This window comes from Pogoniulus pusillus, chromosome 13 (genome assembly GCF_015220805.1).
Source record: "Pogoniulus pusillus isolate bPogPus1 chromosome 13, bPogPus1.pri, whole genome shotgun sequence".
Lineage (NCBI taxonomy): Eukaryota > Metazoa > Chordata > Aves > Piciformes > Lybiidae > Pogoniulus > Pogoniulus pusillus.
The window spans coordinates 32072592-32087550 of NC_087276.1; the positions used below are offsets into that span (position 1 = coordinate 32072592).

Below are 14959 nucleotides of genomic sequence, written 5' to 3' on the forward strand. Positions count from 1 at the left end.
CTGCAAATGCTAACACAGCATAAAAGCTTTTATCTGTTTGAAGATGCAAACCCCTCCTTCAGAAAGCACCGAGCTCTTCTCCTGCTCAGGACACAGCTCCTTAACGTGTCTTTAGTCAAAAGGGGAAGAGAAATGAAAATAAAAACAACTATACCACAACCTGGGCCGCACTTCTCTCACAGGTTCTGTGAATACAAATACCAATGGATGCCTCCCAAACAGCATCCTTGTCCTTAAGAACATGTGAGGCCCAAGACCGAGCAGCTAACATTAGAGAAGGGCACAAGGCACAGAGAAGACTCAGCTTGCAGCTGCACCACCTCAGTTACTGTGCTCGTCTATCGTGCTCTTCGCTGGCTTTCTCCAGCACAGTAATCGAGGACGGCTGCGGTTCAGCAAGACCTTTCAAAGGAAGAACCTGAGGACACAGTGCAGCATGACAGACATGGGATAAGTCCAAGGGGCTAACTTGGCTGCACCTCTAGATGGAGCTCATCCCATCTGCAGCACGCAGCAAGAGCTGAAAAGGTCTCCCAGCTTTCTCTCAGCCCCTTACTCCTCTTGCTACTCCCCTTCATGATTCCATATAAAAAACATACTTTGTGAATTCCTCTAGCTCCTTCCTAAAGCCCCTGCTTTAAAAATAATCGCAGACAGAGCAATATTATTTGTTCTCCTACTTCTTCAAGGTAACTAATTCTTCTGAACACAGATTTTTAGAATGCAGGTGCTGATGATGCAGAAAGGTTACGCAGCAGAAAGAAGGGTGCTGATTCTTACCTCTTCAGCGAAGGAGGATCAGTTTTGGCCCAGCTAAACGTCGCATTCTTTACAATAATGCATCCTTCACCTGACAAACAGAAAACTCATCTTTATAAAAGCACCCATGAAAGCAGAGAAGTTGCATGCTCTGGGTCATGCCAGAGAAGTCCATATGAGCACACCGAGCCAGAAGTACAAAGCTGTTTTTCCAGCAGAACAACCACCCACTGCTTTCAAAAAGCTGGTGTTCTGCTGTTACTAAACCTACCAACACAACAGAGGTTCTGAGGTTGCATTTTTTCAGTATCCAGGAGGCAGAGGTCAGTGATGCAAAGATCCTGACTTAGCTGCATCCTCTTTAACCAGCAACTCCACTGGAGCACAGCAAAGCCAGTGCAAGAAGTCAGCTGGGCCTTCTCCTTTCTCCTTCTAGAGTGCTGCAGTGTTACCTGACTGTTCCAAAGGCTGGGCTTTGGCACAGCATTGTTAGCAGCCTGTTAACTGCCTACAAATGGCTACACTTAATCCAGTCTAACAAGACATTTTCCAAGTGCCCATTGTGTCTGAGTGTAATCATACCATGGTTTGGGGAAAGGAGCTGGGAAAAGGAAAGGAATTGCCTGAGAAGCTGGTACCAACCAAGTAGCTTTCACGGTACACACAAAAGTCCTTCTCTGCTGCCCAGTCATAGCCTCCCAGTGAAATCAACCAGATGCAGTCAATGTTACAGAACACAACAGAAACACTGCAAAGCCAAATCAAATCTGAACACACTGATGTTCAACAGGAAAGGAAACTCACCCTCTGCGATGGGACTTCTGATTACGCTGTCTGGATCTAACTCTTCATGGGACAGGAACACCCTAAGGCGCTTCAAGGAGACACTGGCCTGCATGAGAAAGGGATGCAAAATGATCTGACACTGCTCAGGACATGCAAAAGCTCACTGTTCCCAACCTCACACGTACCACTATTATGTGCTCTACTCTCCCTGAACTCTTAATTCACCCTTGCCAAACCACAAGGATATCAGGAACACCACCACAATAACTGGGATTGATAATTTTGCTTGCACAACACTTTACACAGAGGAAAGAGGCTCTCTTTCTGAGGTGGACATCCTCTAAGTACAGCAATGTAATCTTTCCACCCCGTGGCTCCTTCTGCACAGAAACACCTGTTAGTGACTGCAGCCTTACTTCTACGATGTTGCTGATAACCATAGGCAGCATGTTCAGTGGAAACCTGAGGATGTTGAACAAGGCCAGGGAAACAAATGCCTTCTGAGCATCCAAGATATTCTTCTCATCTATCATCACATAGACAGAAAATGTGGACAAGGCAACCTGAAACAAAGTGGAAGAGTTGCTAAGTTAGCATCACGGTTTTTAAAGCAACAATCTCAGGAGTCACACAGTGACAGCTGCAATCAGAGGGCTATATCTCAGAGAGCAATGTTCTGGTAACTTCCTTGCTCCTTTCACTTTACACAACATTAACCTTTCATTTAAATCCACTGTTGTGGCTCCTCTTAGAAAAATGTCAAGTGCTCCCTCTCCTCATGTAGCAAGGCTGAAACCACCAATGTCCCAGACCACCTGCAGTCACACTGCAGAGTCTCTCCGCAGCTCTCTCTCAGCTTTAAGGCAGGCCCCACAATAACAGACACTGGGTCAGTAGCATACATCGTTAGGAACATCTCAATGCTAACCAGTTTTATACTCTCTAGAGTCTACCAGAACCCCTGATTGCCAGGCAGAGCCCACCTTGTCATGGCCAGATTGCTTCCCAAGAAACCTAAGCAAAGCCCAAGAGAAAAGCTTAGGATGAAGGCCAATCAAGGACAGTGAGCCATTGCTATAGGCAGTCATCACATAGAACAATCAGCTGAAAAAATCCACGGACTTGCTCACGTTTTTTTAAGTGATTATATTAAATTCAACTAAGTAGAACCAGATGTTCACCCTCAGAGTGTTTTCTTCCATGGCAGCAACAATCCTATTGCACTCTATCACAAGATCCAGCAAATTTCACCCCACAGACTGCCTCTCAGAACAAGAAATCAAGGTAGGCTAACCTTTGGCATTCCCTTTCCCACAAGAGTCACCACCATTAGCTTGAATGCTGAAGCAACAATGTTGGCCCAAGCATACTGCAGACAGGACTGTTGCTGTTAGAAGCCTGACTGCTGTGACAAGTGTTGCTCTTGGGACAGCGCTGGCTCATCTCTGCCTGTTACAGTAGCTTGTTTGTACAATCCTTGGTTTGGACAACCACAGCCCAGGCAGAAAGGCCTCCCAAACAGACCAAAAACAAGACATGGTCCAAAGAATAACCTCAAAAGCAGCATGGCTGTGCTCTTGTGTCACCCACCATTAGCCCAAATACAGACTTATCAGCACACAGAGCAGCAGGGGAGGGACTGCAAAAAGACAATGTTTTAAAGAGATCTGGCCATGGAAACAGAAGGAGCAGAGGAAATAAAGAGGTCTGCATGTTGAAAGTGCTTTCAAGCAAGCAAGGTGCAAGAATTCTTTAATGCTGAGTTCAAAAGAGCACACGTGAAAACCCCAAGGCCAAGCAACAGGAAGCTAGCAGCATCCCTGCACTTTGGGCTGCAGCAGCTCGGTGCCAGGGCAAACTCTCAGGGTGCAGGACGACCACCGCCACACAACACGTGCTGACAGAGCTGCCCGCCGGGCCAGCTTCTCTTCTCACACGTCACAGAACAGTATTTGAGAGTCCACCTGCAGAGCTTTATTTAGAAACTTCATTTAACGATGTCTTTATATTAAAACCCCCTCAGACTTCTTTCAGAAGAGCATGCACCGGAGAGCGCAGCTGATGTCTCCTACCGGGGCACTGCTTCTGCCTTCCATCACGCCCTGAACAATGTAAACACTACAGCTGCGTGCCAGGAAAGAATCTGTGCCTGGAAAGTACACTTAACCACCTCCAGCTGGAGCACTGCATATTTTATCCTAATGTAGTCATGCCTTTTGTTTGCTCCTGCAGACAAGAGCAGCAGTCTCTGTGAACAGGGTCTGAGGCAACTGTGACACAATCTCACCCTTCTCCCCTCGGTTAGTGGCAGCGTTCACAGCCTCACACACAGTTGGGATGTTGAGAAGATCAAGAATCCTTTTCCTTAAAGGAAGCATTTGAAGCAATTCCAAGGCACACAACAGCTTTACCTCTTCAACTTGTTCTTAAACAGATGCTGGGAGAACCCAGGCAAGAGGCACTCCTGGTGCCCTGTGTGCCACTGGACCAAGGGCTCTTACCTAAAGACCTGCTACTCTCAGAAAGATGCTGAAATGTGGCAAGTCCTACTCTGTCCACCACAGCTAACACCCGGAGGGTACTGTCTGCATTAGTAACCTCTTCTAAATCTGAGGGTACACTTACTCTTAGACATCCCCAGGTACAGTACTGAAAACAGAGGGGCTGCAGAGGAGGGCTTCACTTTTAAATGCTTCAGTCACTTGTCAAATACATTCAACATGGACACTGCTCAGCTTCAGAGAAAACAGCAGTGCCTCTTCATACACAAGTAAGACAACAGCAGTCAATTTCCTACCACTGCAGAGGGCATTCTGACACTTCCACTCATCACGAGAACAAAGCCAAAATAAGCTCTTGAGCAAAGCAGGATCCACAAAAAGGAGAAAATACTTTTACAACCTCTGCTTTACTTACCAAAAAAGGAGCACAAACCCAGGTGAAGGTTGCCATTGCAGCAAGGTAAGCAGATTTTTTTAGGACTTTGAGTTCTTTCTGTCGGATCTCTAATATCTTCTCTCTGAAGGCTAATTCCCAAGCATAAAGTTTCAGAACTTTAATACCATTGAGAATTTCATTCATCAGCTTAATTCTGTTGTCTTTGCTCTTCATTTGAACCACCTAAAAACAACATTGCAGAAAGTAATTAGCAGAGCACAACAATTGGCAGAGCCACAAAGCTCTGAGCTTCATATTTTGCCTCATAGTCATCAAAAGCTTCCTAGCTTCCCAAGCCGGAAATCTGAGATGCCCTCTGAACAAACAAATACACAGAACTGCCAAGATGCTTTGAACCAATTAAAACAATGCTTCATGCAACTGAAAATCTCAACCAAGAGCAAAGCAAATACGGCACTGGTCTAGGGTGATTCGCCCTGCATCAGGGAACCCGAGGCTCAGGCCCCTTACAACACACACTAAGAAACTTAGCCACTGTAACCAAGCTTCAGGGAAGTGTAGTTTGCTTCTAGCCTTAGACCAGACTTGATTTTGCCTCATTTCCAGCACTATCAATGGCTTTCTGATAGTGCATTAAGGCAAAAAGCCTTTCACTCAGCCATAAGAAGATGTCCACTCCTTAGAGGTTTGTCTGAAGTCTATCAAGGAGGGCAGTGGAAGGCTGAAGTGATGTTGTGACTCAGCACTAAGCAGAGCCAGCAGAGTTGCACTGCTGCAGCTCTCCCTGACAGCTGTTCCCCAGGGCAGTGTTGTTGTGACAAGGTCAATACCTGTGCTTCTCCCACCTGGGAACCAAATGCCACAGTAGATTTTGACAAACATTTTAAGCTCAAAGGCTTCATTTAGATAAAATCAGTCTCCTCTGACATTTGGCAAGTTCAGTTCCTACTGAAGCCTGCACCAGAAAGTACATCAAGAGGCTGCTGGAAGCAGTTGTTGCAACAGAAAACATGAGAGTTTGAGTCTACATTTACCCACGTGCATTCTCTTTAGGAAAGTCAAATAAAACTGACTAGTGATCAAGAACAGCCAACAACTAACTCTTCTCCCTTCTCATCCCTCCCAAAGAAGATGAAACCCTCCAAAGTATAAACCCACCTTCCCACCCCCAGCACTGGAAGTGTATTTCACACACCAAGGCTCATTAAGCAGACAGGAGCTTACCCTGCATTTCAGTTCCTAGGCAGCAAGTTAAAAATTAAACTAATTCCAGTCCAGTGATGGGGCACTTGGTGGAGCTGACCTGCTGCCTGAGCTACTGAACAACTGTCAGACCATGCACCGACATGCCCCCACTTGCTCATCCTGCATGCTCAACACCTGAACTTTCTTTCTCTTCCCTTTCAGGAATAACTAGAGGGAGGGGAAAATAATTAAAAGGACAAACCTCAGGAATGAGTCAAAGAACAGAACATATTTCTTGAACACTCTGTTGCACGCACCTGATAGGTTTTTGTCTTCATTGCCATGACAGCATTTATTGGAACCAGAAGGACCATGACAGCCACACCTGCCAGCACTGGAGGACCTAAATTCTGAAATGCAAGTAATGGTAGACATTTATTTCAACTCATTTTACAAAGTCTTGAGTAAAATCACTGCACATGCCACAGAAATGCATTCTGAAACAGCTTTCCAACCTCTTCTTCCCTTTTCAAGAACAGCTGGGTGGAGAACAGGAGAATCAAGTAGGGGCTTGGATGACATTTAGTGATTTGAAAGAAGCTTACATCTCTACCCCCCAGGGAGAGATCCAGATCCCTATACACCTGTCTGTCTGTGCATGCATAGAGAGACCATTCCAAGTTTTCCAGCTTGTGCTGGATTGCCTGTTCTGAAATACAGACTCAGGCAAGCAGTGACCAGCTCCATGGGGACTTCATTACATTTCTGACTGACAGGACCAGGAAGAGTCAGCATGGTGACTCCCTGGACTACGAAAAGCAAACACCTCACATGGTGACTCCCAGAGTGCAGAACCAAGACCACTTTTCTTTAAACCAAGTGACTAGTGAGATACTATAGATCCTAGAGTCCCCTAAAAGATAGTAGCTGCCACCTGCATCCTCCCCATATATGCTGAGAGATGCAAATTCTGGACCAGACGTGCTCTACTTGGCTTCTAAGCAAACAGCATTCTTCCCACAGAATAGTGTTAAACCCTCCAGTGGTCTGAACATCAGCTGCCTGCAGCTGCGAGCACACGAAACGAGACGCAATACTGACCTGCCACAACAAGTACAGTGCCAAGATCACCTGGAGAGGTGCAGACCAAATCATGTTTATATAGGTAGCCAAGTCCATGAATCTCTGAGCATCCACAGACATTAGATTCACAATTTCTCCCACAGTAGAAGTCTTTCTAGCAGAATTTGTGATAACAAGTGCCTAGGTGCAGATACAAAATAAAAACCAACTAAGGCACCACAAAGACAGACTTACTCATTTCCATTTTCACCACAGAGTTCAACTGCTTTGCAGAGCTTCACCTTCAGAACCACAAGCAACCCTTCTGTCTCATATTCTCTCCAGCCTGTTCATCTCACAAAACACAAGTTGTGCAGCTTGCAGCAAGAAGCTAAGAGATCTGAATACAAGCAGCAATCTTTGGGATTACGGTGGGCTGGTGGCTTTATTGCTTGGGAGTTATTGTTTGCTTGCTTTGGGTTTCTCAGTGTGCAATTTTCACTTTGTGTCACACATTCTTCCTCACACAGAGCCATCAGTCCACAGCTTTCCAAAATGTTCCAGCTTATTTCACAATGAGGTGGCAACGTTGCCAAGTCCCACATGAAGGTGTAAATGCAGAAGCATCAATTTCTGCAAGAAGTGAGGCAGTTTCCCCCCCCACAGATTAAATGAGGCAATGTTCCTTGATTGGCAGCAGAAAGAAAGTGCCTGAACTTTAACCAGTAAGACAGAAAACTGCTCTATCTAGAAGGCTTTTATTTTTGTATCAGATACTCTCTGATCTCAATTAAGGGTTAGAAATCAGCCTACCAGAGTCCAGCTACCGTAAGGACTCACACTTAGCGGATGCTTTGGCAGCCCCTGGCAGGTACTGTGTACCTAGAAGAAATGCCTACCTTTCGGTAAATCACCCCCACGATAGCTGTTTTGAGCCTCATTCCAGTTACAAAGCAGATATGGAAATACTGGTGCAGAATCAGGGTCTGAAGACAGGCACTAACAAACAGCAGCACTGTGTAGAAGTAGCCTTGCCAGTTTGGGGCAGCTTTGTCATTTACAAAGTTGATGAGCAGTCTGTGGAGAGAGTTATGAGCTCCTGAGACATGCAACGCAACCGAAGTGCTAAGGTTACAACTTTCATTCTTCCAAACATTCTAAGGGTCACGCCAGCACCCAGAGTACCAAACAGATAAAACACAAGCAAGCTTCTCAGAAACTGGAGGTGATTTTACACTAACACATACGACTCTAGCCCAACAACGTGCTTCCTTCAAACAGCAAGCACCGCATACCTTGCACATGCAGCGTTGCCCCAGAGCTCACAGACCTCACACTTCCTCCAGCTAAAATACAACTGCTCACAGTTGTTGCACTTCTCACCTTAAAGCAACAAAACTCCTACCCCCTTAGCTCTTTGCTGCTTCATATACTGTGACTTGCAGTCCCACTATCATTACAGGTGAGATTTAAATTAACTGTACAGATACTTTTTGTGTTCACATCTAGTGTGGGAAAGTAACACAAAAGGTCATCTGCTTAATGCATCATGTGATAACCTGAAAATCAAGGGAGCAAAATAACCTGTGGCCACAGTCTCTCAGCTGCCTGACAACTCTTGCCCACAGCTGCAGGCAAAGCAGTAACATACCAGCGTGTTTCTCAATTCTCTCTGCATACTTTTAGCACAGCCATGAGGTATCTAGGTCTTACTTCAGAATCTCTGGGCCTGCGAACATCAAGAGATCATGTGCAGCTTTAAACAGGAAGCTCATCAGAAAATATGGCCCAAAGGTCTTATATAACACCTTGAATAAAGATGCCTCGGAGCTCTTCTGAGCTGGCTTTATAATCAGAGCTTCAGCCTCTTCTGTCACATCGTCGTTTGAGTCATTCGGCTTTGGCGGCTTTTTGGATGAGTACAACATATTTAACGGTTGCCTGAAACAAGAGCAGGGGTAAATAGGCCTCGATTCCAACATAAGGCCAACTGGAAAAGTGAACCAACGAGATGTTGGAGCTGTTCATTACCCTTCTGCAGAGTTTAACTGAGTTTTCTGTCTGTCAAACACTGCTTTAATCACACCACCTTAGCTAAGTAAACTGGCCCTTCAGAAACAGGCTTGGGAGGAATAGGTAATATTCCTGTTGGACCTCTCCTACAGTCATACCCTGAGGAACAAGGAACGGGGCTGTAACCTGTGCTAAACTTAAAGAACAAAGAGCATTGTTTTTCTAGAGTCCAGTAAGCTGCACTTTCATCAAAAGCAAGGCCTCACTACACCACCAGAGCTAAAAGAATGCAGTCAGATTTATGCCAAGTCATCCTCCAAGGGCTGCGCAGATTCATTTCATGTGTTTGGCTTATGACAAGCTCCATGCTTCTGAGCTGCAAGTGAAAATACACTGAGTAAGCAAGCACACCATTGCCCTTCAATGAAGAGGTGCTTCTGCTTGCTGCAGGAAGGAATGATGCAAGTGGGATAGAAACTACAGGCATGCGGTCTAATTACAATGAGCCGGCTTGGGTGCCCAGGCTCCCTATATAGCCAAAGGAAAGAAATCAGCAGCTCACTTCTACACTCTGAACTGCCCTCCCCAGCTTGCAGTAACTACAGAGGGAGCCCAGGCTCCTAAATTACAGGACTGAAGCTTGACTGTGTGAAAATATTTCCTACCCAGGGAAGAGTAACAATCACCAGCTTTGGATCATGACAGGCTCAGGGCAAACCTGACAGAGCTCTTCATCAAGCAGACTCTCAGTGCCCTGCTTGGTTCCAGTTCTTTATGCACATGAGGGCAAACACGTTGCTGCCATTTGAGCCTTAAAAAAGCAGGCTTGATAACAAATGAGAAACACCTCTAAGCAGAGACAGAATAACAAGCTTCAGAACTTACCTCTTGGTCTTTGCCCACTCTTTTGCCCAGTTTCTAGCCAAACCTGGCACTATCTCCTCTGATGTGTCCTCTTTATTTAGTGACCACAAATCCTTGGCTTCCAATGGCCTCCGATAACCCTGAATCATCAACCTGTGTTGAAAAGAATCACAGGATACTAGGGGTTGGAAGGGACTCAAGGAGATCCTTGAGTCCAACCCTCATGCCAGAGCAGGACCACACAATCATAGAGGAATACATCCAGACAGGCTTTGAAAGTCTCCAGGGAAGGAGACTCCACAACCTCTCTGGGGAGCCTGTTCCAGTGCACTGGGAGCACTACTCAGCACTACAGAGGTGTGTGTGTATGTATAAATACATACATGGCTTATATCCAGACCCAAAACCAAACCAGCCCTCCCCAAAACGCATGCACGAGTTGCTACTTGCAGCAGCACAGGTCTGGATGCAGAAGTAGACATCCTCCTGTCTTTGTTGTGAGAATTGGACACCACAACATTTAAGGATTCAGACTATGCCACTCAATTCAAATGCCAGGGGAATGAAAAGAAAGGGCGAAGTGATCTCACTTGAAAATCGGCCAGGCACTTAATATAACCACATCTACCAAGTTTCAGCATCTTGGCTAACCTTTCATTTTACAAAGCAGTTCCTTTCATCTAGCTTTCTGTTGGAACTCTGGCCAACTACAGACCAAGATAACTTGACATGGCTCTGTGTTTTAAGTCACAAGCACATGTGTTGTGATCAAATCAGCATAACCACAGCTAAGCTAATGAAAACAACAAACTCTCTCGGGCAAAAAGCACTAACAGGTTCTCATGCCTTGGTTTCCAAGCATCAGGGATAATTGCTGCCTTCTACTATGTCCCAAATATTTTTTTATATTCTATTCTATCAGAAGCACACCAGATACATATTGCCAAAATTTAAAATAATAAAGATCCTACACAGGCTGTAAAAAAGGTTAATCAGGTGGGGGGTGGGAGGAATCAATTTAATCTATCTACTAAAGCAATCAGCCACAACCACCAAAAATTATTAATACATGACTACTACATGACTACACGTTAATTAAACTCTGAAGGCAGGATACTAAAATTTAACTGGTGCTTATGCATTATCTTGATCTTACCCAGTGATCCACCAGAACGTGATTCTGGAGAGGAAGGAAGCACTGGACTCTGGACATGGGTTCTAAAGGAGAGATAAAGAAATCAATCCACACACAGAGTGAGTGATACAGGGCCAGAAGCAGCAAGCCAGGCAGAAAAGATGCTTTTGTTTACAGGATTTTGTCCACACTACTAAAGTTGTCATTTGTGCTGCTGAGAGCTGGTTCAGGAAACAAAAGCACAGCCTCAAGGCTGCCAGCAGACCAGAGCACTGGGACACACGACTAGCAGTGAGTGCCCCACACCAACACCACAACAAAGAGGTGAGGGAAATTCATCCGATGGTGCAGGCCAGGCAGTCTCTGCAGACGCCAGGATCAGCCTGCCTGCAGCAAGTGCAAAGCATGCTGCCAGGGAGAAACAGCAACATGTGAGCCAGGTAGCTGGCCAGAAGTGAAGCAGTCAGCTCCACTGTTCTAGCAGTTAAGAGCTGTGAGTGCATCAAACCGGATGCACAAATTAAAAAATCAATTGTAAACACCATCAAAGCATCCCAAAACGTCTCCGAAACACTGCACCTTACTCATCAATCAGCACAGCAAGCTTCAGGGGAACAGCATCTCCTAATGTGGTTGGATGGAAACAGCAGACAGGAAGGCTGCAATAACTTCCAAGGCATTTAAGGTGATTTACCTGCAGAATTTCAGTGCAGATTTCTCTGCCCTTTTTCATGCTCTGAACAGCATCTAAAGAATGCTAGAAGCAGTCACTTCAGTGGCACCAAACATACTAGGCTTTTATCACCAACCATAACTGGAGCAGCTGAGGCATTTCTGTCTACAGAAGTCCCCAGCACCACAGGAGTACTGCAGTCAACACGGAGCCAAGCATTTCCAAGATCTGCATAATCCAATTCCTGTTTGCATAGCCTGGCTTGCACGCCAAGCTCTTCTCAAGTGTGTTGCAATCAAGCAAAACAAACTTCTGCATTCTCTCTTCCTCTGCAGCCTTGTAGGGAGCTCTAACAGCAGGTATGAGAGATGCTTTTTTTGGAAAGGGATAAGGGTTCCACATTTCCAAAGTGATTGCAAACAAATCCAAGGCCATCACTGGACACAGCTTTTAAACAAAAAAGAGTGGGTGGGGCCAGCACTTCCAAGCCGCCCTGATGCTGCCACCAGACAGACTTCCCTTCAGCCAATACAGGAACCCTCTCAGCTTCAGCAACGTTTCAAAAGGTTCTGGACTTCACACCAAGAGCTCATCCCGGTTTTCCTTCATACTTTTTCAATCTAATTTTGGGTGGAAACTCTAAATACAACAGTCCACTACATCTTGTACTACCAAAATCTGGACTTCAGGCAAAAGTGGAAAGCACTGGATTACTGCTGGGATAATGCTATTTCTTGCAAAATCAAGTAGTTGCCACACAAAGAACTTTTAGTCCTACTGCCAGTCATGCCAGAGAGCACGAAGACAAGTCGTAACAAATGCAGACTTCTGTAGCATACCTCAAGTGAAGAGACACAACATTGTTTCCTTCTGTACACACCAGCAGCCACAGCTCTGAAACATCGCTTCAGTTGTTTGGTTTAAGCAAACACATAACATAATTTTACTTGAGATCTACAAACATTTGTTTTGGAAATGCTTGGCAGAGGGAACCAAGAAGAATTTAAGCCTGATTGCCATGACTTCCCTCGTTCTTTCCCCAACATAACATTTAACAAACAAAAGGGTTAAGATTTGAAGTCTGCCCTGTTTCTCAGAGGCAGCCCCAGAAATCCTCAGAACACAAAACAAAATCCCTGTGGTCTCAAGTCATCTTGTAACTACTGCCACCATGATCAAAGCAGAAAAGGTTTCCCTAAATCCACAGTACCCTGCAAATATATCTGAGCCCTGAATGAAAACAACCCAAAGATTAAGAAGATCCACACACTCAGCAGCATCCTCCTCCTTCCTCCAGACATATGCACACAGACTGTCTGCCAGTGGTAATGCAGAGCATCACTGGCACACTGGGTACCACAGAGGCGACTGTGGAATTCAGTAAGAGCAGCTGGCTATGGACCTCTGCCACAGTTACCAAGTCAGCCTTCATTTCACACCTCCCTTTATCAGTCAGTGCCACCTAACGTCCACCTTACCAAAAAATACAGAACTGAAACTTCTCAGCTGATAGACCCAAACTCCAGGCAGTGACAGGTGTCACTCCACTGTGACTCAGGTCTAGCCTGGGGCTAATCAAGCAGTACAAGGATGCAACACCCCTTGGGTCACTTTAGATCTGTGCCACACAGCTAGAGTCTAGAGACAAGAACATACACAGGACAATGGAATTTCTACATCCTTTAGCTGTTTCTGCAGTTGAGCTGAGTGAAGTTTTGCTTGACACAAGAGAGGTAAACATGGAAATTGAATGCATCTCTCCAGATCCACCAAGTTTTCCAGGTGTAGATCCTGAAGAACAGAACACATCCTTCAGTGTTGCTGCTGACTGAACACCATCAGACACTTAGGAGGACAGCACCACAGACCAACTGCAGAAAGCACTACTGAACATAGACACATCCAACCTAACCTTCAGGAATGCTCTCCAGGCACGACTCAAGCAGTTTTTCTGCTCTTCCCTTAAATGCAGCCCATTCTGATTTTATGGGCTTGGTCTGCATCACCAAGTGAAGACTAGAAAGAACAGTCCATTGTAAGCAAGTTAACAGGAACTGAATGATTTGGCATCTGGCAGACTGGCCATTGCACAGAAGACTGCATGCACAATGCCCAGCATCCAGGATGCACTGAACACTTACAGGATCATTTATTGTTTCAGAGAACAGAGGTGGTTGTTCTGGAAAACATGACAGGATGAGCTGCACAAGTAAAAGGACAAAGTAGATGCAGAAGGTGACGTAACGAAATGCATCCACTTCAGCACCCTGTAAAGGAAGGCAATATTCCAATTAGAAGGCTCAAGGGGTTTCTTCAAAACAACATCTTAAAGCAGCTTCCTACTGTGAATTCTGTAAACTAAGTGTGACACTACCACAGGCAAATTGAAGTCAATGCCTCTTTTGGTAAAAGGAAGGTAAAGAACATACCATTTATATTTGATCAGTTCCTGCCATGAACACACAGATGTGAACTTCTGCCATAGAGCTCTCTTTAAGACACAGCTTGCCCCAATGCAGCATGCCCCAGTTTGAAGGCAAGGTGTTCTCAGGAGTAAGGCAGGTATGCACTAGCTAGTACTGAGTTTTCAAAGCCTATTCGTTCATTAGCATGCACATGGGAAATAAAACAGAGGAGCCAAATTGAGGTTACAGTTTGTGCTGTACACAAATTCCAGGAGTTCTTCCATTTTTCAGACTGGGACTGATACATAAAGTACAAGTCACAGAAATCAAAAACCAGGGAGAGGTGAACACATACACCCTCATCATCACCACTCCAACTTCTAAAAACTGAAGCTGGCTGAAAGTTCTCACAATTCACAGTATGGCTTAAGTGTTCCAAGAAATAGAAGCCATGTGTCAGTTTCAGGCACCTCCATCATCAGTCTCCTATTTCAGGTGCCCTTCCTATACAGCAGACTGGCACCAAAACACTTCATGTGCAGGGTTTCTTTTCATCTCAGGCCACAGGAACACCAACAACAAGTGCCTCAGGAAATCCACTGCACAGTCAACAGGAAGGTGACGTAAGCACCCAGAAGCTATCTACCAGCACACACTTCTGGCACATGCGAGCAGGCACAGCCCCTCTGCAGCAGCTGGCAGGACTTCCCTGGCAGCTCCTGCTACGCTTCAGATCGCCAGCAATTTCACTGGCCATCAAGTCTCGCTTGCTCTGCTTTTGTAACCCAAGGAACAGAGGTATGCTGAATGGATCGTTAACTGACTGGCAGCAGCAGCTCCTCTGTTCCTGCAGCATCTGGCATTACTTTCAGCTGACCGAGGCTAGCAACCACTTACCGGAGTTAAGGCATGTATCACTTTGGATCTAAAAATCACTGTGGCACAGGACAATGAGATGAGCCAGAAAATCATCATGACACCTGAAGACTGTACTCCTTTTATTCTTTCATATTGTATTAAAAATGTGGCAATCAACTGTGGACAAATAAAATTAAAATCCATTTACAAACACATTACCCACAAGGCACGTGTTAAAGTGTGCTTACTAAACACTTTAAATCCAGTAGCTCACAGAGATTTCAAGTGTAGTTCAAAAATATGCTTAAATAGGAAATTCTC

At 45.3% G+C, this 14959-nt stretch overlaps 1 protein-coding gene across 2 annotated transcripts in view; it reads right to left on the bottom strand.

Moving 5' to 3' along the window:
• LOC135180974 (multidrug resistance-associated protein 1) overlaps nucleotides 1-14959 on the bottom strand; it is a 52494-nt gene that overhangs the window by 19761 nt on the left and 17774 nt on the right. For both annotated transcript variants that reach the window (XM_064153875.1, XM_064153874.1), the window contains 12 exons: nucleotides 14678-14815; nucleotides 13517-13642; nucleotides 10724-10785; nucleotides 9589-9720; nucleotides 8404-8631; nucleotides 7590-7767; nucleotides 6730-6891; nucleotides 5946-6038; nucleotides 4462-4665; nucleotides 1962-2108; nucleotides 1564-1651; nucleotides 781-850 (listed from right to left, as the gene is read on the bottom strand). In XM_064153875.1, coding sequence (XP_064009945.1) covers nucleotides 781-850; nucleotides 1564-1651; nucleotides 1962-2108; nucleotides 4462-4665; nucleotides 5946-6038; nucleotides 6730-6891; nucleotides 7590-7767; nucleotides 8404-8631; nucleotides 9589-9720; nucleotides 10724-10785; nucleotides 13517-13642; nucleotides 14678-14815 — 1628 coding nt within the window. The remainder of the gene's footprint in view (nucleotides 1-780; nucleotides 851-1563; nucleotides 1652-1961; nucleotides 2109-4461; nucleotides 4666-5945; nucleotides 6039-6729; nucleotides 6892-7589; nucleotides 7768-8403; nucleotides 8632-9588; nucleotides 9721-10723; nucleotides 10786-13516; nucleotides 13643-14677; nucleotides 14816-14959) is intronic.